At 39.1% G+C, this 27773-nt stretch overlaps 1 protein-coding gene and 1 long non-coding RNA gene across 9 annotated transcripts in view; one reads left to right on the top strand and one right to left on the bottom strand.

Moving 5' to 3' along the window:
* Positions 1-27773, top strand: part of RBMS3 (RNA binding motif single stranded interacting protein 3) — a 1338119-nt gene that overhangs the window by 1268716 nt on the left and 41630 nt on the right. For 7 of the 8 annotated variants that reach the window (XM_058729653.1, XM_058729650.1, XM_058729649.1 and 4 more), the window contains one exon: positions 3622-3669. The exons of the other annotated variant lie outside the window; for it this stretch is intronic. In XM_058729653.1, the coding sequence (XP_058585636.1) occupies positions 3622-3669 (48 nt within the window). The remainder of the gene's footprint in view (positions 1-3621; positions 3670-27773) is intronic. 8 annotated transcript variants of the gene reach the window in all.
* The window catches only part of LOC131511707 (uncharacterized), an 89372-nt gene continuing 62996 nt past the window's right edge, over positions 1398-27773 (bottom strand). The window contains exon 2 of the long non-coding RNA XR_009261682.1: positions 1398-5330. This is a non-coding gene — a long non-coding RNA (uncharacterized LOC131511707). The remainder of the gene's footprint in view (positions 5331-27773) is intronic.

Raw genomic sequence — 27773 nt, 5'->3', positions numbered from 1 at the left:
ATAGACGTTTGTCAAATACATCCGCTCCCCCACATTTGTGGAGTCTCTACCTCCCTAGTTTGCTCCAATCCATTTTCTACCATGTTGCCACAAGTAATCTAAGATTATCTGACCAATGTTTCTGTCCTACCTGTAACTTTTCAGAGTCTTTCAGATGTTCTGAGCTCACTGAAACTCTGCAAAACGAGGTGTGAGCAGTAACAACTCAAGATAAAGATAGGAACCTCAGTGGCAGAAGCAGAGAGAGATCCAGTGAATAATCCAAAGTAGGCAGGGATCAGGGTTGATGGAAATTGGAGCTAGATTAGAAATTTCCATTTCTAGAATGGGAGCCTTAGGCCATAGGTCATGTTCCACTTTTCTCTCTGAGATCCCTGAGGTAAAGAAGTATATTAAGCCAAAGCCTCTTTTTTTACCTTCATAAAATTAGATATATTTGACTCCCCCATCACCCCCAATTTTAAAATGGATACCATGTAGTTTACTTAACTTCTCTCTACCATTTGCCACCTCAAATGGCTCTCTACCCATTTTTAAGCTAGATAGAATCTGCAGGCCTTTAAAGAAACGAATTGTATGCAAGCAGTATAACTTTTATCCAAGGCTCTGATGACCTTGAAGAATTTTCTAGCTTTTCTGCTTTTGTTTATTTTTTGTCACAGGATTCCCTCTATAGAACCAAAGCACTGTTATCCATAATTTCTTATCAGTCTATTGTAAGCTTTCGCAGAAACCTCTGGGGATTGTACTGTGTTATGAGAACCTCCAAATTGCATGACAATCTTGTTTTACAAGTTTCTTATCTCCTTTTCGTTTGTTCAGTTGGTGGTCACCAGTGGCTTCCAATGTCACCAGAATCTATTCAGAGAAATAAAAAGTTTTTGTTCTGCAGGCTCCTTATCTGCAGTTGTGTTTGTGCTCTCCAAACCACTGGTGATTTGTGAGGTCACTGGTTTCCCATGGTGTCACCATAGCCACTCACAAAGATAATCTTCTAATTGTGGTCCATTATTCACCATAGTTCTCTACATTTTTCAGTCACACCATTTCATTCTTACTGCTGTCAAATTCTAATGGTCTCAGGTGAAAATCCTGAATTATTCATTTTGCTTAGAGATTGTCTTTCTTTAAGTACTAGCTATGAACATGAGTATTAAGGCTGACAGTGATAAAAAGCAACACACGCTATTAAGTGGGCTCAGAATTAGGAAATAGTATTATAAATTCATAAGTGGTAGTGAGTATACTTGCCGGGAAAGTATCGATTAATTACAAAATGGTCAGATACAAGAAAGAAAATACAGATAAAAGGAAGTGGTTTTAAAAATTTGTTTTAGTCTTAGCATATGATAGATGAACTCTAATGGTAGTCTTAGAAACAATAAATACGCGTTCAGTGAAAGTCAAATATTGTGAAAGTTTATTTGCAAATATTAAGCTTTTACTATTTAAAAAAAATGGATTCTGAATTCAAATACATTAGCAACAGAATACAAAAGCCCCAATAGATAAAATGCCAAATAACATGAATAGGGTAATGAAGGAAGAAACAGGATGCCAAAAAGCATATGAAAAAAATAGTAACTAAAGACACAGTGAGTTAATCAAACATTCAAATGGACCCATACACATAACCCGTTAAATGATGTTACCAAGATAAAACATATTGCTGATGAAGGTGTGAGGAAATGAACATTCTCAATCACCGATGGTGTGATGATAGAAATCTAAATTTGTAAAAGTGTCTGTTGAACAGCAAAGTGGACAGTCAAGACACCTCAAAACAGTTCTGCCGACTCACCACACAGTCACAGTTTTGAGAAGGTATTCTATGGAAATATTCTAAAATAACAGAAAAGCCTTTAGACCTAAGAAATATCTGGCCCAGTGTTCTTTATAATGTCTAAGAAGTAGAATGATTAAATAAATCATAATCCATCCATGAACCAGAATGTGAGGCAGCATGAAGTTATAGGAGTTTAAGATGGGAAAAGGATTATTTATAATCTTAAATCCAAGAGCAGGATGTAAATTTTCACGTGTGGAGTATCAACTATGAACAAAATATTTATGAAATAAGGCTGTAAGAAATACAAAATAAGTGTGGCTATTTCTGGATAATGGGATTAGAGATCATTTCTATTTTAATCATTTTCCTTTTCTACATTCTCCAAGTATTCAACAATGAGCATGATTTACTTTTATGATTTATTTTTAAATGTTAAAAACATATTCTTGGGAAATGACTAGTGACATGGTCTTTAAATCAACTTTTTTTAGTTTGTAGTAATAATGTGTGATTACAGTTTTTTTTAAGGTATTAGGAAATACTACCACTATGAATAAAATATTTGAAGGCCCTTTCAATATGATTCTACTTATTCCAGATTTGGAGATTATTATGATCGACTCACATTCACATACCTGTTTTGAGACACAAAGTAACTCATGCCCAAGGTTTATTTGCATTTGAATCTTTGATCCATGTTGGATTTTGCTGGTCCAAAGTGCCTTGCAATGTCCAAGTTTTATTGTATCTTCTCACATGCCATTTGCTTTTGAAAGGGGGATTATCATCATCCTTTTGTGGCAAGGAGATAAAATGGAGAAAGATAGGAAAATAAAGTTTGAGGTTTTAGTTTTTAAAAATGCAATGAATACTGGTTATGTGAATAGAATAAGGGTCACACAAGAGCATGTATTTTATTTAATCATGTTTTAGAAGTTTATTTGAATATGAGCACTACCTGATCCCTTTTACAGAGTTTACCTCTCTAAGGGGAGTTGGGGCCATTTTTAGAAGGGGGGCCTTGGGCCATAAGCCATGTCCCACTTACCTTTTTTAAGATCCTTGGTTTAAAGAATTGTGTTAAGCCAAAGTTTCATCTTCAAAACACAGATGTATTTGGCTTCATATAACCTGAAAGTCTGACATGGATGCGATGTAGTTTAAGTGAACCTTTCCCTACTATTTGCCACTTCCAATGCTATGACACTTTGGAAAAAGATGGCAATCATCTGTTGAATGGATTCTTTTCTATTTATCTCTGCTCTCACAATTCCAGCACACGAAGCTCCTTGGCCTTGTCCAACAGCCACTGGTATCAGAGCCAGAGCTGAGTGATTACTAACAAAATCCTAGTCTCAAAGTGCATCAGTCTCCATAGAGTGTGGGAGTCTACAAATTTTTCATTTATCTCTTTTAAAATTTCAGTTCTTTTGTTCTCCTGAACTTCGTTTCACATTGTGCTCTGGGCCCCTTCCAGATGGGCTCCTTTGTAGAACATTTGTGTCAACCCGAGAGGGTAAAAATGCCACATCGATTTCCCAATAGAGGGGCCCAAATGATGACAGACTGAGGAAGCTGACAGCATTCTAGGATAGCATGTACTGCTCTGGCAGGTCACAACGGGGCCTAACAACAGGTACCATGTGACAGTACTGGGGACCATTGTATCAACTATAAACTAGGGATCATAGTCCCTAGTTGAGTGTTTCAAGGCAGGGGGCTTAGGCAATCATATGACATACAGTGGGCACTTCCACGTTTTAGAGCTAAGATTCTATTTTATTTTCTTTTGTACTTCATTGCATTCTCTCTCATGCTCTTTTCATTCAAAGATTCAGTCCCAAGACAGGATTATGATACTCCACCAGCTGTTGTGTCAGGTAGGAAAATTCTAATTCCTTTAAGATTTGATTGGAGGGGAGAGATGGAGGTTGCCTGGTTTTCTCCAAAACTCTTTAAAGCAGTGATTCTCAATAGGGCTAGGTACAGGGAATTTAAATTTTAGCTCTGGGACTGAGAGTGGGGTAGTTTATGTGGCTCAGAAAAAAGTACCTTTACTATTCCAATCCAGTTTTGTATATGGAAAATAAGTATGTTGTTTTTAAAATAAAAAGTAAAAGCTCAAAGATATTTGGTCTGTGAAGAATACACAGAAAATAGAGTCTATGTTCTGTGTATCAGTGATTCTGTTAGAAGGGTTCGTCACAATTTCTGGGAAGTGGGGAAAGGATATTCATGTTTATCAAAAGAGGGCACAGCTTAATAAAAAATAGTTTGAGAAGCACTGCTTTAGAGACCAGAATTCTGCTGAAATCAGAAAGTCATTCCATTTTGCTTGCTCGGCACCCAGCAAAGTGTCTGACACGTAGTAGGTGCTTAATATAATTGTTTGTTGAATGAATCAAAAGTTCCAGTTTGTTCCAAAAATGGTATTTTGGGTATTGAAAGAGAATCTGCCAATGTTGCATCCATACAACAAAGTGGCAGAGGTTGATTTGAGAATGCATTAGCATCTTGAGGATTTTGATTAGCAATATCTAAATTGTTTCATAAAATTCAGTGGTGCAGTTTGTAAGAGGGTATATGTATATGAAGAGGTTGGTTTTTTGTTTTGAACTGTACAGATTCCTCCTCTGTGCTTTCGCCTTAATTTTGAATTTTGGTTTCTTGCAACGAAAATGGGCATAATTCTTCATTTTTGTTTATTTTTTTAACTAAATGAAATACTGGCAGCCTGAGGAGATTTGAACTCTTTGATCCTTTGATGTGTTAGACGATGAGGACATAAAACCTAAACCAAGAAGGGCATTGGTGTGACAGAGCAAGAGACGAAGGCCAGAAATAGAACGAAAGAGCCCAAAGGGCAGTGAAGTCTGGCAACTGAACAGTGGTTTTTCAAGCAGAGAACACTGTGTTCTTGACCACCTGGCTTGCCTGACCCAGAATCTGAAGGGTAATCCATTTCTCATGTCTTGTGGACTTGTTTAATTATGCTCATGGCTGAATACTCATCTTAGAAATCCAATGGAGAAACAACGAGTTAGCTTTCAGCTGTAAAGTCACTTTGCTTCTCTTGAAGATCTCTACGACTTGTCATTAATTGAAATATCACTTATCTTTCCCAAAGTGTATTACCTGTCATATCTTAATGTGCCTATTTCATTTAGGATATGGGATCCCTGAGAAGAGACTTTGTTCAATGCATACAGTCTTTATTTATTTAACATGTGGCTTCCACTCTTGATAATTCTCTAATATTCATCTTGGTGAAAGACACAAATTGGAACTTCCTTCAATTAAGTTTCCTGATTTCACTTTCAAGAACTAAATGAACAACAACAACAAAAAGGAAACATCAAGAGCGCTTCCTAGGTATCAGCCATCGGTCAGGCTCTCACACAGATCAATTGAGGCAGGACACCCGGCTGCTTGGAGCTCCCACGTAACTCCATAGACAAGTACCACTGAAAGTTCTTCAGCAGAGAAATAACTTGATCAAAGTAGCGCTTGGAGAAACTTCATCTGGCAATTTTGTGTGTGCCTAAGGAACAGAAAAACAATAACAGAATAGTTAGCAAAGCCAAATATGATATCATTAGAATAAAAAAAAATGATGACATTTCAGCTGTAGAGCATGAAGGAAGAGACTAATATAGACGTAATAGAAAATAATAACATGGGGAGTGGGGAGTGTTACGGTCACTTCCCCCTTACAAGTTTGGAGTGGTGATTTGACATTTTACCAATTTGCATGGATATCTTTGGCATCTTTGGTCTACAGCTAAATAAAAAGAGACTTACCTTCCAAGAGTTTGTCAGTTATCCGGTGGGCATAACTTGAATGACTTTTGAAAAATAGTGTATCCTTTGTCCAACCATTGACCAAACCAGTCACATAAAACAGAGGTGTTGTAACAATTTCCTCTCATATCTCCCAATATGCCCATTTTGGACAATTCAAATAATAATTGGTTCTTTGGCAGGTGCCAGAGCTGACTCAACTGCCATAATGTATCTGAGTTCAAGGCATCTGCTTCGTGATCTACAGAGACATAACCCAACCTAATATCATTTAGTCAACCGAGTATCAAACACTTATTGAACACCTTCTGAGTGCTAGACACTACACTTGGATACAAAGATGACTAGAAAATGGACCAATGGTAAAAAAAAAAAAAAAAAAAAAAAAAATCATGGTCTAATTTAATATTGCTGTTATGGTGGTTGTCATTGCTTGTGATGTTTCAATGTGTAAAGTATGAAGGAGCCAAAATCTAGAATCTAAAAAGAAGATCAGGAATAAGGTGAATTCTGAGCTGGATTGGGAAGGGCAAATAGGACTTGAGCAGTTGAACAACAGTGAGAAAGGCACACAAAGGGAACAGGACAGGATATGTAAAGTCTTGGAGACAAAAATGTGTAGGGTGATTTGCTGGTAGTCAGTTACCTGGAATTTTGGGGATGAAATAGGCTAGGTCAGGGTAAATCTGATTTTAGGCAAGGACTCTTTTTGAGTCACAGGTCACCTTGTTCTTTTATTTATTCAAATAATATTTACCGGGAGCATACTATGTGGCCATCATTGTGGTGGGGGCTAGGGATACAGCTTCCTTCTAAGAACCTAGGATTGAATTAGGAATTTAGGTACAAACAGATGAGTACAATACAGTGTCAAAATTGTTTCTATATAGACAACTATGTTTAAGTTTGTAAATTCTTCAATAAGGTGCCTGGGTTAAAAATCTACATATGTCACTAGTTGTAGAACCTTGTGAAAATTACTTCTCTGTAGCTTATATCACTTATCTGAAGAAATAACAATTACCTCATAAGGTTATTGTGAACATTACAGATGTTAAGACACATAGCCCACTGAGAACAGATGCTGGCATAAAATAAGTGTTCAAATGTTATTAGCAACAAGTATATGAATCATTCTTGTTACAAGGTATTGTGGTGGCACAAAGAGAAACATCAACATACAGTAGAGAATTCAGGAAAAGGAGAAGAAACCTCTAAGTGGAGACATAAGAATACGTGGGGATTATCCAAGTAAAAAATAAGTTGGAGAAGAAAAGCTTCAGACCAAGGGGGCAGCATATACAAAGGCTCATGGTTAGCAGGGGATGGCAAATTCAAGGAACTAGAGATGGTCCGTTGGGGCAGAGACACAAAGAGAGATGGGGAATAGAGAATACAAGCCTGGAGAAATAAGATGGGAGCAAAATCAACAGATAGGGTTACTTGAGCTGTATCCTGATGGCAATAAATACTAAAAGGTGTTAAGTTGGAGACTGACATGACCACCTAGATACAGTGTGGTGAATGCATTGAAGAGACACAAAACTAGAAAAGGGGATCAGAACTCAAGAACCCAAGTATGAAATTGTGGAAATGAGAATGGACTGTTAACAAACTTGTGACATATTAACTGACTGGCTGTCACAATAGAAGGATAGACAAGAGTTGAGGTAGTTCCTTAAGTTCCTGGCAACTCAATGGCCTGAGGTGTCATTTGCTGAGATCTGAACCAGAGGACAGATGATCAAGTTTTGCAGGAAAGAAGCCAAGTTCAATGTAGTACATGTTGAGCTTGAGAGGTCTAGGAGGCATCCAAATGGAAATAATCAATGAATATTTGGATATGTGTGTCTGGAGCTTAGAAGACAGCTCTTAGCTAGAGATGATTTTTAAAGTTAACCATGGAATTAAGTCACGTCACCCAGAGAATGTGCTTAGAATGAAGAGAAGTAGGCAGATCCTTGAAAATACAAAGCCTGCAGAAAAAAGGAGCCTAAAATAAAGATTGGGAAAGACAACTACAGACACAGAAGGAAAACCAAGATTATAAGGTTTCAAACGAAGCCAAAGCAAGTTGAAAGTTTTTCAAAAGAGGACTGTGCAGTAAGATGAGTCCTTAAAAGAAGTCATTGGATGTAGTTACATAGAGAGCACTAGTCAATTTAATGGGGTGGTGTTAAGGGGAAGGGCAGAGATAGTGAATATCCTTAAAGGAAGTAGATGTAGCAAGTGCCAGAAACTTAACAGATTTGGCTTTGAAAAAGAGTAGAGAAGATAAAACCAAACAAATGGAGAATGGAATTGATTGATGTACTGATTTTTTAAGATTTTTTCAGGTGGGAAATATTTGGTCATGACAGAAAGAAGCCAGGAAAGCATTCTAAAGTTTGAAGATGTAATTCATAAAAGGCAGGAGTGATAGAACTAGGTCAATGAGGAAGGCAGACATCTCTTGTGGGAATGTGGGAGGGCAGGAGGAAGGCATGATGTTTGTGCCTATAAGTCTGTAAAAGTAGGAATAGGAAATCAAATGACTTTTCATGAGATAAATACTATTAGGATGTGAAGTATTAAGTGACATCTTCTGAGAGCAGGTGGGAAATGGCATGGGAAAGGATCTAAGAGAAGAGAGATTTGGAAAACTGTGGAGTAAGAAAGCCAATTACCAACACATACAAAGTTTGAGGGGCGGTACTGGAAGTCCATCAGAAGCTAAAGATTATGGATTTCTGTGACGCCAATCTGTGAGGATGTTTGATTTTCCACTGTGGTGATCAGTAGCCAGGAAGGCAGACAGGTGGATCGATCCAGGGCTAAGGTTTTACTGGCTGCAGTGAGAAAAAGGCCAATATGTGCCGACAGTATTGGGAAGAGAGTGATTGAGTGACAAACCGCAGTTTCCCAGATCAATAGAAAGAGAATAGAGGGCTGTATGGGGTGGGCGAGAGGGAGAAACAGGGAAGATGGATTTCAGATTACAGATAATGAACTGTTTCTCAGCAAAGTCAAGGTCATGAGAGCAAGTGGCCAAAAGGTGGAAATGAGGTGAAGGTGACAGCGTTAAAGAAATCAAGTAGTAGGAACAGAAGAGGCCACTTTTGAAGTAGGTACTTTTGTATGCCTGAAATTTTTTTGTTTGTTTTTTGATACTAAGAAGATGTGGGCCCATCACTGAAAGAATTGGTAGGACATTTCTGGAACACATTACAAAAACCCTAAGGACTTTTCCCCTCAGAATTTTAAAGAATGAAGTTCTTTCGAGAACACTTGGAATACAGACCTAATTAAAGGGAGAAGAGTATATTGGATCAGTGTTCTTCAGGGCATGATTTGTGTATCACTGTGATGCTTCACATGATTTTAGGAGTGCAGGGACTCAAACTTGATATTTTTACTCCAGCAGCTGGATAGTTACTTCAATGTGAATTTGAATAATGTAGAATAAGTCCATCAAACACATAGCTCAAGGGATGCTTTGCTGAGGAAAAGTTTAAGGTAAACAGTTAAAATGTGAATACATTTTTTTAAGTTTATTTATTTTGAGAGAGAGAGAGAAAGAAAGAAAGAAAGAGTGGGGGAGGGGCAGAGGGAGGGAGAGAATCTCAAGCAGGCTCTGCACAGAGCCCAACGCAGAGCTCGAGCTCACCAACCATGAGACCATGACCTGAGCTGAGACCAAGAGTCGAACACTTAATCGACCGAGCCACCCAGGCGCCCTGTGAACACATACATAAATAAGTAAACCAACAGTAATTCAGGAAGAACAGGGGTACAGCAAGTGTGGCGATGTCTAAGAGAAGTAGCTACCGTTTGGGAAATGGAGTCCTAGATTTCCTTCATAGGAGGCACCGTTCCTTGTCCAAGTCTCTGCTCCACCTTACTGAACTCATTTCAAGGACTGAAGACAGAAGGCTGGAACTACCCTGTATATTTTCACGCAGAATCACAGGAACCTGTTCTCTTGGTAGTGTTTCTTTTCCTTAATGATTGTAACCTCTTAAAAAGATCCTCCTCTTTTAGGCAAATTTGAATGAAAAAATGGAGAATACAGCATCATTTTTTTCTAGGCACCGTTGGATTTTAGGAGGAACATAGGAAAACTCCTATTTGTTGTCAAATTTCTATTCCAGTTGCTCTGATCTGAATTTTTCTGAAGGACATCATCAAGAAATCAAGCAAAAGACTGCTATGGACAGAGAACTGAAGTAGAAACAAAATCCATTCTTCTTTTTTTTTGTTTTTTAATTTTTTTATGTTTATTTATTTTTGAGATAGAGAGCAAGCATGGGAGGGGCAGAGAGAGAAAGAGAGAGAGAATATGAATCCCAAGCTGGCTGCATGCTGTCAGCGCAGAGCCCGACGTGGGGCTTGAACAAAGGAACTGTCAGATCATGACCTGAGCCGAAATCAAGAGTAAGACACTTAACCAACTGAGCCACCCAGGGGCCCCTCCATTCTTCTTTTCTAAAAACCTTAGAGTTCAAAATTTGAACTTGTGTTTGGGAAAAATGAAAAAAATAAAAAAGAAGCCAAAAATGCAAAGGAATGCATCAATTATGGAACATATATTCATTTCCTGTCATATCTTTTCTACATACCAGCTAAAATAGGTTGAGAATAGTCAGTGTTATCAGGACAACTTCACAATGAAGTTTCACAGAAAAAGCATATGTAAATCACAATATAGTCACACTCAGCAGTCAAATATGAAGTCCTTAAGAGTCAGGTTTCTGGACAGGGAGTCATGCTCTAAGAATGAAGTCCTTTTCAGGGGTGCCTGGGTGGCTCAGTCGGTTAGGTGTCTGACTTCAGCTCAGGGCATAATCTCGTGGTACATGAGTTCGAGCCCCGTGCTGGTGGGCTGTGTGCTGACAGCTCAGAGCCTGGAGCCTGCTTTGGATTCTGTGTGTGTGTCTCTCTCAGCCCCTCCCCTGCTCCTGCTCTCCCTGTATCTCTCAAGAATAAATAAATAGTTAAAAAAAATTTTTAAAAAAGTGAAGTCCTTCCCAGGGATACTTGTCCAGATTAAGGACATATTCATTGCTAAAACAGCATACAGCTTTGTTGCACAGTTTTCGCTAGCCAATGGCATCACTTTGCATTGGAGAGCCTCATTAGTTTGGAATTGGTGATGCTCTCTCCCAAAGATTTGGTTGAAGCCTGTCTATATACTGCCTCTTCTTGGGTGGGAATCACTTTAATTTTTTTAATTCCACTGTTATTATTGGGAGGGGGGCGGGAATCATTTTCTAAAACTAGCCCATAATTAGGGGCGGGGACATGTCCAAGCCCCTTCAGAGAACAAAACACCATTTGTTCTCTGAACAAAATTTGTTTTCGTGGCTACCACGAGCTAATTACAAATGATTTCCATCTCTTAATTAAAAATTAGGTCCATTAGTACCTCCAATTAGCAACAATTAGCCATTAAATTGTATTTACTGTAAAAGACCTGACACAGAGTTATGTGTTCCTACAAGCCATGCATGAAAATCAGTTTCATTTCTTTGCTCAAATACTGCACATCTATTTTAATTACAAAATTGCATTTGTTTAAATGTACTAATTGCTGGTTTCTTTTCAATAAATTCTAATAAGACTTTGTTCTACTTATTATTCACTCGTTCAGCTAATATTTACTGAGCTCCTATAGCGCTACAAGGAAGCAAGGCTAGATGGCATAAAATAGAAATGTACCCGTTGCCTTCAAAGAATATAGAATCTAACGACAGAGCCCGGGGTTGGAAAGACTTGTCGTATAGCACAGCATGCCACAGACACCATAAAAGCAGTTTGCAGAACATATTTTGGATGAGTAATTGACAAACAGGCATGTGCATGCTGCACCGCGTTCCTGCTAGTGCATTTATATTGTTCACTACATTACAACCATAAAGCCTTAGAGACTTTTCCTGTGGGGCCACAATTTTTATTGCTTTATTCAAGTAACTGATAACTAAAGGGAGCTTAAGCAAATAGACTATTCTGATGTATAAACATCACTAATTTAACCCAGTTTTGGGGGGGAATGGGTATGGAGGTAGTTGGGGTAGAAGGTTGCAAAGTTTTATGCCTTATTTTCTGATCCAACAAGTTTTTTTTTTTTTTTCTGTAAAGGTCCATACTACAAATATTTTAGGCTTTGATGGCCATACAGTGTATCATAACTACTCTACTCTGCCATAGGGGCAGAAACAGCCACAGACTATGTGTAAATGGATGAACATGGCTATATCCCAATAAAGCTTTATTTATAAAAACAGGCAATAAGCTGGATTTGGCCTATGGACTATGTAGTTTGCCCATTCCTGCTCTGACCAATTTGTTTTTGTAAGTATTCCAAATTGAATGCTATGACTGACATCACAATAAGCACAAAGGACATTTCATTTTAAAATTGGCATTTTTTGTGTTTTTTTTTTTAATTTCATGAAAGGCACATGAAACATCAGAAAGGCAGAGATAGGAGAGGTTGACATAAAGACTGAGAGCGACATTTCTTAGTATTTTAGTGTGTACAGCATAGTTTGTGGTACTGAAGTATTAAAATTATAAGGACCTTTTATATTTTTCACATACTCATCATATATTGGTTTCCTGGGACTTATTTGTACCAGCAATGGAGGATTATCAAACAGGAAAATTAAATATATATCCTGTGTAATATCCTCTTGACAGCCTTAGAATTCTATGCTTCTAGAAATTTATAGAGAAGGTAAGAGATCTGTCATCCCAACAGATTTGTAGTAAAAAAAAATGTATTTTACATCTTTGTCACCCCACCGAGGCTGGAATTCTCATGGCTGCTGTGGTTGATTGGTGTCCACTGAAGTCATTCTTGACCTCTCAGCACTAGCTAGTTAATCCTGTTTCCCCCTGGGTAACCACTTCCCCGAGTACCGTATTCAGCTTTGCTCTCAGGAAAGCTTCCTGGGTTTGTGCGAAGATTTAACACTGCATAGGGCAGACCTGGGAGGGCTGGAGATAGGACTGACCTTCTGTGGCAGGGGCAGAGAACATTCCACTTGGTCATGCTGCACACACGTGGCATGCGAAGGCAGAATCCAAAATGCTATCTCCTTTCGACAGAATCCTCCTTGAGGAGCAGGGATGGGCTCAGTGTACACCCAACCACAGCTCTTAGTGTCACTTAGTACTCCAGTCAGCTATAGAGGCGATACTCTGCAATGGCAACAGAGGAAGAGAGCATTTGCAAGGCAAGGATCAATTTTAAAGGAAGCTAATTGCGTGTGCAGGAATCAGCACATCCGGTACATGTAATCAACAGCGTAAAGTGGGCACTCGAGGTTCCTGCCAGAGAATCCAGCCCTGAATCGACTGTGATTCAGCACTTGCCGGAGGCAGGCTTGAGACATCTGATACTGGACAGACACGGCCTGACAGGCGTGCTAACATTTCTCTAGACTCGGTGTTAAATTAGTTTATCAGGAAGCAAAATACCTGAACCGTATGATTGCACATCCCTATAGAAATGCTTTCTCAGAGTTAAAATGTGATGTTTAACCTCTTCTTTCTGAGAAGGGTGACACATGACACGGACACTTAATATCACTAGCTTTCTGGAGACACTACGGTGGAAGTAATTGTCCATTATTTTACCAAATGTTCCTTATATAAAGAAGTACATGATGAATTGCTGCTTGAGTTCAGTGCCTCGGCAAGTATCTCTCTCCAGATGAACAGATATCCTTCTTTTAACTCACATTCTAAAACACATGACTTAATCTATTTCCCTTTTGGCCTTAGCCATCAGGGCAGCTCGAGTCAGATAAAGTATATTCCAAATTTTCCCGGTGGCGTGTTCTCTCTTTTTTTAGTACTTGTTTATTTTTGAGAGAGAGAGAGAGAGAGAGAGAGAGAGAGAGAGAGAGAGAGAGAGAGAGAGAGAACGAGAACACAAGCAGGGAAGGGGCAGAGAGAGAGACAGAATCCGAAGCAGACTCCAGACTCTGAGCTGTCAGCACAGAGCCTGATGTGGGGCTCAAACTCACCATGAGATCACGACTTGAGCCGAAGTGAGACACTCAACTGACTGAGCCACCCAGGTGCCCCAAGCATGTTCTCTTGATTGCTCTCAACTCTTCATTGATTACTGGTGTTTTTAATCGTGCTTTTTAATATAGTGCTTCATTATTTAAACCCTTCCCAGATTTGACTTGGAAACACAAAAGCTCTAACGTTTATGGTTAAAAAAATGAAAAAATACTAATGGGCTCAGGGAAGTTTGTGTGCTATAGTCTTAGTGGCAAGATAAAATGAAAGATGATTGTGATTATGTGTTCCTCTGATCTAAAAATTGGCCAGGAGGCCCTGCCTTCATTCATTCACACCCATGCAACTCTGAATAGGAAAAAGTGTGGCATAGTAATGAGAAGTGGCTTTCAGAACCAAGAAGGTGTATGTGATTCCTGGTCCAACTATTTAATAATTATTTCACAATAACAGCTACTTAAATTTTCTGAAGCTTAACTCTTCCTCTCCTTAAGTACAGATAGTGCATTAAACTCCTATGAGGATTAATTGAGATCATGATCTAAAGTACTCACTACCTACCTGGGTCATAATAGATATCAAGTAATTGAAGCTTCCTTTCCTCTTCCTTTCCCTGCCTTCAGAGAAGTACGTTAGGCTTTTTGAAGCATCACTTACCTTACATTTGCCATAAGAGACTGAACCAAAGCTGTTGTAAAAGAGAGATTCCAAACCCAATATCTAACAATAGAAGAAATATTAAAGGGGTTTATCTCTCTTCCCTATGATCTGAACTATTATTAGTTGAATCAATACAATAAATAAAATTTAAGGCTTTTTTTAACATCCTGAAAAAATAATATTTATAAAGTGAAAAAGGTGACAGAATTGAACAACCATTAAGGATTTTGAGTCCTAAACATGCACGTGAAACTAAAAGAGTGCATTAAATGATTATCATATATGTTTTTAATTTTTTCCTAAGCTTTGTGAAATATTGCTTTAAAACTTGTATCATCTGCAGGGCACCTGGGTGGCTCAGTCGGTTGGGCATCCGACTTTGGCTCAGGTCATGATCTCACAGTTTGTGAGTTCAAGCCTCACATCGGGCTCTGTGCTGACAGCTCAGAGCCTGGAGCTTTCTTCGGGTACTGTGTCTCCCTCTCTCTCTGCCCCACCCGGCTCACACTCTGTGTCTCTCTCTCTCTCTCACAAATAAATAAACAATAAAAAAAATTTTTTTTTAACTTGTATCATTTGCTAAAATTTTAATAGCACAGTCTTTCAATAGATATAATACTGGGGAGCTATTTTATAGACCAGGAAAACATGAATGGATTTCTATAAAGATGATGCCAGTGATGACTGTAATGATATGGGCTGCAGGGGTAGTGGTAGTGACCTCTACAATTTTCCCCACTTCTATTCATTAGATCTCAACACCGTGGCATTTATGATGGAACTGAGAGAACACATATTTCTCGATTAAAGTGGCGTGGAATTTTTGAGCGATTCTGTAGTCTCAAGTCAGTCTTAATTGTTTGTGTGAATTCATTCTCCACCGACCAGGAGTATCTCTGCAACCACTTGACTGCTGCTTTTAACACTTTCCATATTGAAATCGCGTTTCAAATGATATATTGTAGCCCTTGCATGCAGCACTTGAAACAACCTAAAACCTTCTCAGTTTATTTAATGGGAAAAATCCAGTCTCTTGTGGTTTCTGGAATTGAGAAAATATGTTTGATGTTGGGGCCATATATAATGGACTTTAATTACATGTGGATATTAAGTCTAACTTCCATAAATTATGTATGTTATATATATAAATATAAAATTATGCATGAAAATGCATGTGCCTATGCCTTTAAAAATGTACATTTAAAGCAAAATCTCCTAGTTTTGGAGGCAATTTGTTTGCCCAGGCTGCAGATCACAAAATATTTATTCCTGCCAAAATCATGGTGGTGATTTTTCAAAGTCCCATTTACCACCCAAGATATTGCTTACACATCCTGCTTTTCTACCACTAACTTGTATTCATTTTGATAATGTGGAACATATCACATATCACAACAAGTATATTATTTCTTATCAGTCCAGTCCTTTTTTACTTGTCTGAACTGTGCACTTTGGTACACTATGATTTAGCTTTGATACAATATTGATTGGAAAGCCATCAGCTATCTGATCTAGCTACTACATATCAAAAACTATAGCCACTTCCCATCAAGTTTCCTTAAAAATGGAAAACAAGAAGTTGAAAAGGTGCCCTTTAATTTACATGCGATGGACATATTTCAGCTGGCAACCAAACCGAGTTGGATTCAGGGTAATGGATTGCAGGCCACTAAAAGGCATAAATTTAATTACTTTATGTGCCTGCCTGCATCCAGCAGGCTGCCCAAGAGACTTAGGTCTGGGAAAGCATAGGACTCCAGATTCAGGAAATGGGAATTTCATTCCTAATTGAGCAGTTACTTTAGCAAGTCCAATATGTGGAGTTAGTTTAAAAAAATCATTGAGATTTTTGAGATATTTGTTCTGGAAAATTAAAGCCTACTAGCCAAAGAAGACCAGAGACCAACTAGAGTCAAATTAGATTTACTAACTTGAAAAATGGGGGAGAAGTTGTAGGTGAACTATGGAGGATCTCAGATGAGGGAGTTTGGAGGGGCTTAAAAGATTCGAGCTTGTACAATATGATTTGGGGAAGGGCTTCGTGAAGTGACAGTTTATTCTGCAGTGGGTGCTATCAGGAAGCAGGGGCAAGTGAATGCTTGGGGGTCTTAGTAATTATTGTCTATTAAGGGAGAGGAACAAAGAAAGCTGGAGTTGCCATTGGTAATGATGCAGTAGTCACACACATTAGACAGAAAAAGGAGGTGTTTAATTATTTTTAGGTTTGCAAAATGCCCTTGCCTCCGTCTTTTATCCCTCAGTTATCAACTGTTCTTGTCTGATAATTGTTGATAATCCTCAAAAATTGTTTAATTGGGAATACTATGACCTTGCTAATAGCTACCAGCTAATTAAAGATCATTTGAAAGATTTCCATAAATTCTTTCCTTATCTAAAGGGCAATTATAATGTTGCCTGACAAAAATAGAACATTCAATGGCCTTGATAAAAATGTAAATACAAACATGAGAAAGGTCAAAATGTGTTTTGTTTATCATAAGCATTGAGTGTATATGGAATGTACTGCTAATATAAAAATGAATCTATGTACATGAAGAATACCTTATGTTCAAGGTGCTGTGCTAAGTACTTAACGTGGATTGATGTGTTACATTTGATTGTCACAACCATCCAGTAAGGAAGTTTCTGTGTCCTCTACAAAATGCTTCTTCACAAGCTCAGCTGGACCCCCACTCATATTTATCCTCCTTCAGCTGTTTTAAACTTTGCAACCTTCTCAAGTTCCAAACAGTCTTGCCATTTATGCTCAGAATATGGCTACCTTCTCCTTTATGAGATGATGGATACCATATTTGATCTGATCCCCCACAGATGTAGTTCAAATGTCTGTTTCTTCATTCTCCCTCTCTTCCTGTCCTCCTGTATTTTGTCAAGTCATAGCCTTGTCTTTGCCAATGTTAACCCTTCCTTCTACGGTGTTGTTTTTGTGTCTTATCCTCTGACGTTCTTACAGCAGTGATCCCACACACACGTTCTTTAACATATACTTATCCATTGGTGATATTTCCTCTGCTCAAACAAAAACAAAAACAAAACGGTGTAGGTCCTTTCTATCTTGTTTCCCAGGGTGCTGGTCTTAGGGCACTTTGCTTTTCCTCTCTTCTGAGTGAAGTCATCTACCTCCTCAGCTTTAACTGTCACGTAGATGGCCTCCAAATCTCTACTGTTCATCCCATCCTCTGAGTTCTGTGCCCTTGTTTCTAGATACCTCCCGAAAGTTTCCCCTTCCACTTACACCACCCTTTGCTGGCCCACTGAAGCCCAGACTCCATATTCACAATTCAAGACTCATAATCTTTCCTCCCAGTCTACTTTCTCCCACAGACTTCCCTAGGGTTCGAACAAACCATTATCAGCATTATTTCTCCAAGACAAGATTTTCAACGTTGAGTGTATCTATGAGTTTAGGATTGCTATGGTCTTTGATGGTGGCTTGGAGTACAGCTCTTCCTTTTGGGTGAGAAACATATGATTTAATACTGAACTGAGCTTGGAGTAGAATAGAAAATCTCTTATAAACTGGCAAGACATTTTTCTTCCAAGCAATTGCAGTTCAAACCTCGGAGACATTTTGGCTCACTCTTCCCTACATGCAACTTTCATTTTTCTTATAAATTTCACAATATACTTGGAATCTGCCATCCCATTCCATTCTATTACCCCAGCCCAGGTTGGGTCATTGTTACCTTCTAATTTTATTACTGTAATGTCAATAGCTGGCCTCTCCCTTTCTTATTCAGCCTTCACATAAATGCCTGAATAAACTTTGAGTTTAACATTTTTATTTTAACTTGATCTGCAAGGATGTGATCTTAAGGTAACAACTGAGAGTTCCTTAGTAAATACTGATCCCTACTCTATTCTTTCACTGTCAGGGAGAGGGTACAGATTAGATCTCGGAGTCTAAAGGCAACTTTTCTAATACCAACACTCAAACTTGCATACTAGTACACACCAGAAATGTTACACTACTCAAAGCAGTGTCACTACTCAAAGATGGCTTACAGAGATTGTTCTACAGAGACCTGGGCGTTAAAACTGTGTCATACTGTATAACCACAGTGTGATGATTGCTCATTCGTCTCTTTGTGAGTGCAGACCTAAAATTTTTCTGAGAAGAATCTTATCTTTCCTGCAGCTACCCTCCAAATAGTGGGAAGTTTATTTTTGATGGAGTGAGTGGGTTTTCTGAAATTCTTAGCCTCTTCAATTTGACTCTATGTATCCAGTGCCAAGTTCAGCATTGGGGCTTATGTGTTACCAACAGCAAAGAAAGGTATATTGCAAGTCCTTGTCAAAAAGTACAATAATTCCAAAGTCACTGACGCTCATACCTTTCAGAACTTTGGCTAAAAGAACATAATATGTTTGGAGGACTATTTGGATAATCTGCAGTATATCCATTCTCCTTAGTTATTCTAAATTATAACCCTAGGTTAAGCTGAAGAAGTTGTTTTACTTGGAATTCTGTGTCCCAGTGACCCCCCGAAAAATAGCTTTTTCTCAAGTATGCATTGGCACAATGCCATTAACTTCCATTTGAAGGACACTATAATAACAGCCCTTGGAAATTTGCTTTGCTTACTTTAAAGTTTTTGCTCCTTAGACTACACAGTACCTGCTCTTTTCTGACCCATGGGAGAAATTTCTCTCTTGCCTCCATACTGGGAATTATTCGTCTATGAATCTGATTTATTTTCTTACCTAATAGACATGGCGAATCATGTAATCCATTGCTAACTAACTCTGATGAATTTTAATGGTACATATTTTATTAGCTCTGTTCACTTCATCTCCCTTTTTTCCCTTCGTCTCATTTTTCTCACTTATTTGAGACTACAACATTTTATACAATTTTGGAAGCCACCTGAAATCGTTTTGGGGAGCAAGATGAGCTATAATTACGTAAATGAGTGGAGACTCCTAATGCATCCAATTCTGAGTCACGAGCCACAACTCAAAGTTTGCGAGAATTAAGGACGACCCGTCAACTTTGTGTTCAAGGCCTGCCACAGTAGAATCCTCAAGCTACCGTTCCGGTGCTTTTCCTACCACGTCCCTCCATAATTCTGTTCTTTCACTGGTCATAAGTGTTTGTGGGATGTGTTTGGCGGTGGGCACTTTCTTGCTTGCTTGGCCTGTGCTGACACTCTACCTGGAACTTCACCTCTGCCATACCTGCAGTTTCTGCTACTCATGTCTTCCTCATCTTTAACAGTGTTTCTGCCGTGCATCTTCTCCCAGTTTTCATGGCCAGGTATGATGTCACTTTATTTTGAAACCTCAAAGTCCTCTGTTCGCACCTGTTGTGTTCCACCTGACAGCACAGACATTTGTACATTCCTCGACACTTCTCCTCCCCCATCTTTAGACTGCAGGTCCCTGGAGGTTTGGCGTTCAAGAGCTGTGCTATTCCCATTATCTCTACTTGTTCTAAAGCTCAAATGTTTGATGAAAGTAAAAATCTTTAAATGAGCCCTCACGCTCAAGTATAGGCTTCAGTGTTGACTTTTACTCCAAATAAATGTGGAAGACAAAATGTGAAGGCCATACGTTTTGAATTTTCTTGCTTGAATTTTCTCTAATAGGCCTAAAATTTTGGACAATTTGTTTTCCCCAGAAAGTTACTCTAATTAACTGTCATGTCTTGACAGGATTAGCATGACATCCATCTGACTGGTCTTGCTGATTCGAGCCTTACCCCACCCCAATCCATTCTCTCTACAAGCACCAGTGCCATCTTTCAAAAACTGTTTCAAATCCTTCCACAGCCTTCAAAACATCCTCTTCAGTCCTTAGCCCATGCTACATCCTTCATGATCCCCATGTCTATTCTCCACACTCATCTCTCACTACTTCTGTGTTCCAGTTATAATTACTTTCAGTTTCCAGGATGGACCAAGCCTCCAGGGTCTTTGCCTAAGTGAAACTATAACTACGAGCTATCCCTTCTGTCTAGATGCCTAATGCTTTTCCCTCTACTCTTCAATTTGATAATTTGGGCTTATTTTCAGGGATTGTCTCAGAGGGTTTTTTTTTTTTTCTCTTGGATGTGTCCTTCATCCTTCTATCTTGTCTTACAGGTGGCACTTTCTCTTCTTCTTTTAGGTACTACTGAGTATCTTCATCATAACATTTAACACACTGAATCATCATCTTCTGATTAATTATCTTTCTTTCCCTCTAGAGTCAGACTATAAAGTCTTTTAGAGCAGAGACTACTCATATTTGCCTTATTTCCCCATTACCCAGCAGCATCTGGGTAGTGTTTAATAAATATTTGTTGATTGAACAAATGATGGTCACATGTAATAATGATTTGGTAGACACACCTATATAATCCTAACCTTAACTTCAAAGAAAATAAAATAGTAAAAGGAAAAAGACTCAGAATTCCCCCCAAATTTTGGAAATTTGAATTAACAACTAAGCGTAGAGAGCTTTCTGAATGGGATAGAAAAATCTTATGAATGAGAAGGTGGGAGAAAAAGTGAAAAGATTTGGAGGTAATAGGATTTTTGGGAAAGGAGCCTTAATGAAATAATTTAAAATGTTAGTTGAAACCCACAGTGTGATTGTTAGAAATATGACTGCCCTTCAGCAATGCTGAAGATTGCTGGAAGATTTCATTTTGTTAATTGTTTTCCCTAGATAGCCATCATATTCATTTATCTTTCTACCATCATTATAATTGATTCCCCAGAGTCACCTTCTGAAAGTACTTTCAGACCCTTTTTGTTGCCCAGATCCCTCACATGCACACCACTGCAAACACAGTAGTCCCAATGACGTAGCATCTTTGCTGTGTGTGTGTGTGTGTGTGTGTGTGTGTGTGTGTGTATGTGTGAGTGTTAATTCTTCAGTGGCCTGTGTCATACGTTTTGCAGATTGCCTAGAAGACATGGATGCAAGTGCCCCACGCTGATTGTGACTGGTAATCAGGGCAAGAATGGCCTTTAGCTCTTTTTTATTAATGCAATGGAAAAACACCATACCCAATCCATTAGTGGTGCACTATTATATTAAGAGCTTACTGAAGAAAGGCAGCCAGCCACTGGACACAGGGCTCGTTTCCCTTAAATAGGATTTTCATCCATGATCAAACAAGGCACCCTTTTATCTAGCAGGAAAGTTTGTGCTGTCTCCCTGTCTCTCTTTCTCATTTTATTTTGTCCTAATTTATCCTAGCAGTCCATAAGGAACTTAACTAATGTTTTCTAAATGACACTGAAAATTCTTGCAGATTAACAATGTACACAGGGATTAAATAGCAAATTGTCTTTTGAAAACTTTTCTCTTTGATTTTTCCTATCTGTGGATTTTAGTTGCTTGAATTTCTTACTCTCAAAGAGATGTTTTTCCTCTTGGTTTTTCTCGTTATAAAACTGGCTATAAATGTAAAATAAGCAGCCATTCTGTTTGGGTTTATTTTTTATTATTCTTTTAGCATTCATGCAGATAAAACTCCCCTTTTATTTTCGTTCCTTTAGGAAATTATGTTTGTTTGATGGCCTTGAACTTGGCTAGTTTAGGCAAGATTTGAGGGTTTGTTTGTTTTTTTAATCCCTTAAACTCAATTGAATTATTTGGCCCCTAGCTTATACCGTAAGGTATCTGTTTGCATTAAAGCTCACACCACTGGCATTTATACTTATCACCCAAGCTATTTAGACATCAGGTTCATTTGAAGAACTAATGCCATATGAGGCTAAAATACATAAGCGTGTACAAGGCCTGGTTTCTAAAATACCTTTCTGTAGTAATCTCATCAAGAGGGGAATGCAGCCACTCAGCCACGGCACAGCAAATCAATTGCATAGACCTTTTTCTATATTCACTAATTTGTGTGTTAAAAATGAGCATTGGGGCACCTGGGTGGCTCAGCTAGTTAAGCATCTGACTTCGGTTCAGGTGATGATCTCACCATCCGTGAATTCAAGCCCCGAGTCAGGCTCTGTGCTGACAGCTCAGAGCCTTGAGTCTGCTTCGGATTCTGTGTCTCCCTCTCTCTCTGCCCCTTCCCTGCTTGTTCTCTGTTTCTCTCTCCCTCTCTTAAAAATAAAATAAAAACATAGGGGCACCTGGGTGGCTCAGTCAGTTAAGTGTCCAACTTCGGCTCAGGTCATGATCTCACAGTTCATGAGTTCGAGCATGCATTGGGCTCTGCCTCAGATTCTGTGTCTCCCTCTCTCTCTGCCTCTTCCCTGCTCATGCTCTGTCTCTCTGTCTCTATCTCAAAAATAAACATTAAAAAATAAAACACAATATAAAAACAAAAACATTAAAAAAATTTTTTAAATAAATAAAAAATGAGTGTTAAAGTAAGTAATACAACCCAAGTGCTCTTGTCGAAGCATGGAGAAGTGCAGTTTTTGTGTTCATTTCTGCAGTGAGCTCCCGTCATCACTTTTCCTTACCGTGGTCCACTGTCGGTGACCACACAGAAGGAGAAGACATGAGAAGATGACAGTACAACACAAGTACCTCATCCAGTGCTAGTGCGGGGCACTAGGTTCACTGAAGGAATGAACCTAGCTTTGAGGAAGATCGGCATTTAGAGCCCCGTCCTTCATGTGCTCTCTCTCTGTGGCCTCCCTGGAGCTGCCTTTTGATCTGTAAATGAAGATAATGATAATACCCCACAGGGAGATACGGTGTGAGCTCAGTGAGAAATTCCGACAGTCATAACAGGCCTTCAGTCTACTAACTTTCTAGGATTCCAAATTTATGACTTCACGTTTTCAGTTCTTTGCCATGGGTTCTCAAGGTGTGGCCCTAGACCAGCGGCTTCAGCACCTCCTAAGAACGTGTGAAAACACAATGCTCAGGCCTAGTCGCATCTCTTACAAGCTGTCCAGGTGACAGTGATGCTCACTCAAGACTGAGAACCACTCCGGGCCAGTCAGCCAACCACAGGCAGGCGAAGAGGGGAAGGATGGACTAATGAAGACAATGGAGGGAGTGAAACTGCTGGTGGAAAGAAAAGGAGAACGTTAATTTCCTCCATTGTTCAAGTTCTTTTCTTCCAGAATCCTATTATACATTGTTGTTGCCTTGTACAATTTCCTTCCTTCTGCGTGACATTTAAAAAAAAAAAAGCAAAAAACCCCCCATAATTTGGCATGGAATGGAATATGAGTATGGTGGGTCCCTTTGAGGAGAACCCGAGAAATCCCTATGTGAGTTTCTGCAGTATACGCAAACTGTCAGGATTCATAGCGTATGAGGATAGGGTAAGGAAATCCTAGGAAAACGAAATAAAACGAATTGGCACAGTGCGCACATCCACTACGGCATGGTGGTTATGTGGTTACTTCAGGAAGGTCGTAGGAATGTTAAGCCTCTGTGTGTTTGTGTTTTTTTTAAGTTTATTCATTTTCAGAGAGGGAGAGTAGGGGAGGGGCAGAGAGGGGGCGGGGAGAGAATCCCAAGCAGGCTCCATGCTGTCAGCGCAGAGCCCCATGTGGGGCTTGATCTCATGAACCGTGAGATCAAGACCTGAGCTGAAACCAAGAGTCTGATGCTTACAACTGAGCCACTCAGGTGCCCCTTAAAGCTCTATTGTGAAAAGACCAAGACTCATATGCATTATATATGCATATATAATGCATGCATATATGCAATTATACCCTGTCAACAAGCATCTGCCTCACTACCACATTCTTTTGAGCCTCTAGTAATTAGAACAGTGACTAAATTGGCCCTTTTTATTTTCCACTGGTGTCAGATACAGCTAAAAGGATTACACCATACTTGGATATTAATGCTCTTTTGTAACTGGCAACATTTAATCCTGATTATTTACTGTTTGTATTTCTAAAATATGAAAAAGTAAAAACAGAGCTTTCAACTGTGTCCCCAATTTCACACCCAGGTTGACCTTCATGGTCTATAGACTCACTATGACTCACTACAAATGAAGACAGTTGGACTTTTCTCTCCTCCTGTCCATGAATCCCCACACCCTCTTTTTGCCAGTGCTACAGAATGAATTCTGTGTACAATTGGGAAGAATATGTTTTACCTACATCTCGTGCCTTTACAATTATTTTCAATTCCTTTGGGGATACACACACACACACACACACACACACACACACACACACGTATATATACATATATATGTATATATATATATGTGTGTACACATGTGCACATATACACATGTATATATACATACACATACACACACATATATGTTTCTGTTTTACTTTCCTGTTTTTAATGCAAGATAAAACTCCAAGGAAGAATGATAGAAATCCAGAGTACAAAACTTGAATGTATCACTTAAACTTGATTAGTCTTTGGTCATTATGTGAAATATAGATTTCCTTATGGAACATATTTAAGCATAATTTCCCAAACAGCTCCTAGGATAGCAGATCTAAAATTTTGTAGGATATTAGAATCATCAGGGGAGCTTTAAATATCCAAACACCCAGGCCATGCTCCTGGCTATCTGTAGGTGGGATCTAGGCACCAGTATCTTGTTAAAGCTGCCCAGACAATTCCAATGTAAAGCCAAGCTTAAAAACCAGAGTCCTTGAGAATGCATCTTAGGCTCATGAAATGTTAATGTACTTAAAAAAAAAAAAAAGAAAAAAAGAAAGTTCTAAGATTCTACACATTTAGGAAATGTCGCAAACTGTATTTGTCTTCCTAAAGATGTTTACAGATTCACAATGAATATTTGCCCATTTAACACTGATAAGTCCTGCAGGGGCAGGGCGGGGGGGGGGGGGGGCGTGCGGGGAGAATGGTAGATGTAAAGAAGGAAAAAAGGAAAGGAGAGAAAACGACCCTCCCCCCACACCATGAAAAACCAAAATGTCTATATAATTGGTTTATTCCCTCATTTTTTAAACTTGTTTACTCAGAGATAACTTTGCATATGGAACACCTGTAAAAAATCCTTTGGAACACTCCTTTGGTGGAATATAATTTGGAAGACACTGAATAAAAGGAATCCACAGTGAAGGCTTTTCTTGCGAAGTTTATTAAAGACCAGATTACATCCAGCTTTGCTTCACTCCCATGTAGCATTTTATATTTAAAAGAACCTGTTGAGATGGCCAACAGACATATGAAAAGATGCTCACCATCATTCATCATCAGGGAGATACAAATCAAAAGTACAATGAGATATCACCTCACAACTGTCAACATGGCTAAAATCAACAACACAAGAAACAGCAGGTTTGGTGAAGATATGGAGAAAAAGGAACCCTCTTGCACTGTTGGTGGGAATACATACTGATGAAGCCACTCTGGAAAACAGTATGGAGATTCCTCCAAAAGTTAAAAACAAAACTACCTATGATCCAGCAATCACACTACTGGATATTTACCCAAAGAATACAAGAGCACTAGTCCAAGGAATACATGCACCCCTATGTTTATAGCAGCATTATTTACAATACTTAAGATATGGAGGCAGCCCAAGTGTCCATCAGTTGATGAATGGATAAAGAATACATGGTATATAGACACAATGGAATATTACTCAGCCATAAAAAAGAATGAAATCTTGCCATTTGCAATGACATGGATGGAGCTAAAGAGTATAATGCTAAGTGAAGTAAGTCAGTCACAGAAAGACAAATCCCATGTGATTTCACTCATATGAGGAATTTAAGAAACAAACAAAAACAAGCAAAGGGGAAAAGAGAGAGAAAGGCAAACCAGGAAACAGACTCTTAACTATAGAGAGCAAACTAATGGCTACCAGAGGGAGGTGGGTGTGGGGAATGGGTGAAATAGGTGATGGGGATTAAGGAGAGAACTTGTTGTGATGAGCACCAGGTGAAGTATGGAAATGTTGAATCACTATACTATACACCTGAGAGTAATATTACGTTGTATGTTAGCTAACTGAAACTAAAATAAAAACTTAAGAAAGGAAAAAAAAATTAAGTATTGAGGGTAACATTAGAGTTCAGAAATTACACAAGTTATCTGCTAGGAATAGGATACCTAGGTCACAAGCAATATGTAAGATTTAGTTTAGGCAAATCAGTCTCCCAAGGTTACTAGAACAAATGGGGGCGCCTGGGTGGCTCAGTCGGTTGAGCCACCGACTTCGGCTCAGGTCATGATCTCAGGGTCTGTGAGTTCAAGCCCCATGTCGGGCTCTGTGCCGACAGCTTGGAGCCTGGAGCCTGTTTCGGATTCTGTGTCTCCCTCTCTCTCTGACCCTCCCCCATTCATGCTCTGTCTCTCTCTGTCTCAAAAAAATAAAACTAAATAGAACGTTAATAGAACAAATGAGTTGGATCAGTCATATCTAGAGTGGTTACTGGGTATTACTAAATACCTAGTTATGGGAAGGTATGGAGTATCCAGTCAGGCAGCAAAGCTGAGTGATACGATAGCAGAAGAAGTTCCAGGATACAATAGCCCTAAGATTTAGTGGCATTTGCAGAATCAGTACAAATCACACTCCGCTTTATGTTCTCCTCTGCTAAGCGTTTCTAAGAACTGTCTCAGAACTTTTTTGGATCTCTGGGGCCTATCCAATCTAGTAGACGAGTCTTACAATTCTTTGTGTCATCAAAACCGACCTGAGCCCATTTCTCAGGATTCCCTCACCTCCTTCCAGAAGGCCTATTATACAGTAAAATACTAATTTCTGAATGTGTTAACATTTAACCCCAGTACTGGAATGTCAGGCCCTGTGGCGGATTGTTTCCGCATTAAGCTGCAACCAGATGCAGAATGGTGGTGGCCATTTTCCCATATGAGCTTCCTCAGAGATCTGAGAAAATTCCACTAACTAGAGTCTCCTAATTAGGAAATGTTCTTGAGGTGCTGTAAATAGTAATGCAAATATTTCAAGTAATTAGGCAAACTGAATGTGGTTACACAGCCAGTGTCACAGAAGGTTTCCTCAGCAACCTTTATTGACAGGATAAGAAAGGATAAAATGCCTAACAGGCAAGGTAGCAGGGAGACCTCTTATTCTGGCCTGCTGTTGTTTTTGTCAGTGCTATCTGAACTGATAATGTTGTGTTTTTTTTTTTTAACTCATTTTCTCTTTTGCCTAATTTCCTCTTTTAAATTCATAAGACCTCCCCAACCACAGGAATACTTAAACATTCAGCTCACAACGGTTTAATTTAATGGCTCAAATGATGTCACTAAAGAGCTGTTTCCTTTCCACGTAGCTGCACATCATCTACATTCCACAGCCTTGCATCTGGCAAACCCAGCCCCTTTTCCCCTGTCATGGTGTCAGAGTGGCTGTCCCAGCGATGACCGCACATAATCACACTGTCCTCTGCCAGGGAAAAGAAAAGGTCATTTCTAGAAGTCTCAACAACAACAACAAAAACCCCACACACAAGAATGTTTTCCTTCACCGGAAACTCCAGTAAACATCTTCTGTAGTCTCATTGGCTCTGTAAGTTTACTCTCATTCAGGGATCAGAATTCACTTGCTGGGGAGTTGACCACATTCTAACTACATGGTTGGGAAAGGGGGACATAAGGA

The sequence above is a fragment of the Neofelis nebulosa genome, chromosome 5 (assembly GCF_028018385.1).
Source record: "Neofelis nebulosa isolate mNeoNeb1 chromosome 5, mNeoNeb1.pri, whole genome shotgun sequence".
Taxonomy (NCBI): domain Eukaryota; kingdom Metazoa; phylum Chordata; class Mammalia; order Carnivora; family Felidae; genus Neofelis; species Neofelis nebulosa.
Note: the sequence above shows the minus strand (reverse complement) of the source record. Positions and strands in the feature narration are given on the sequence as shown.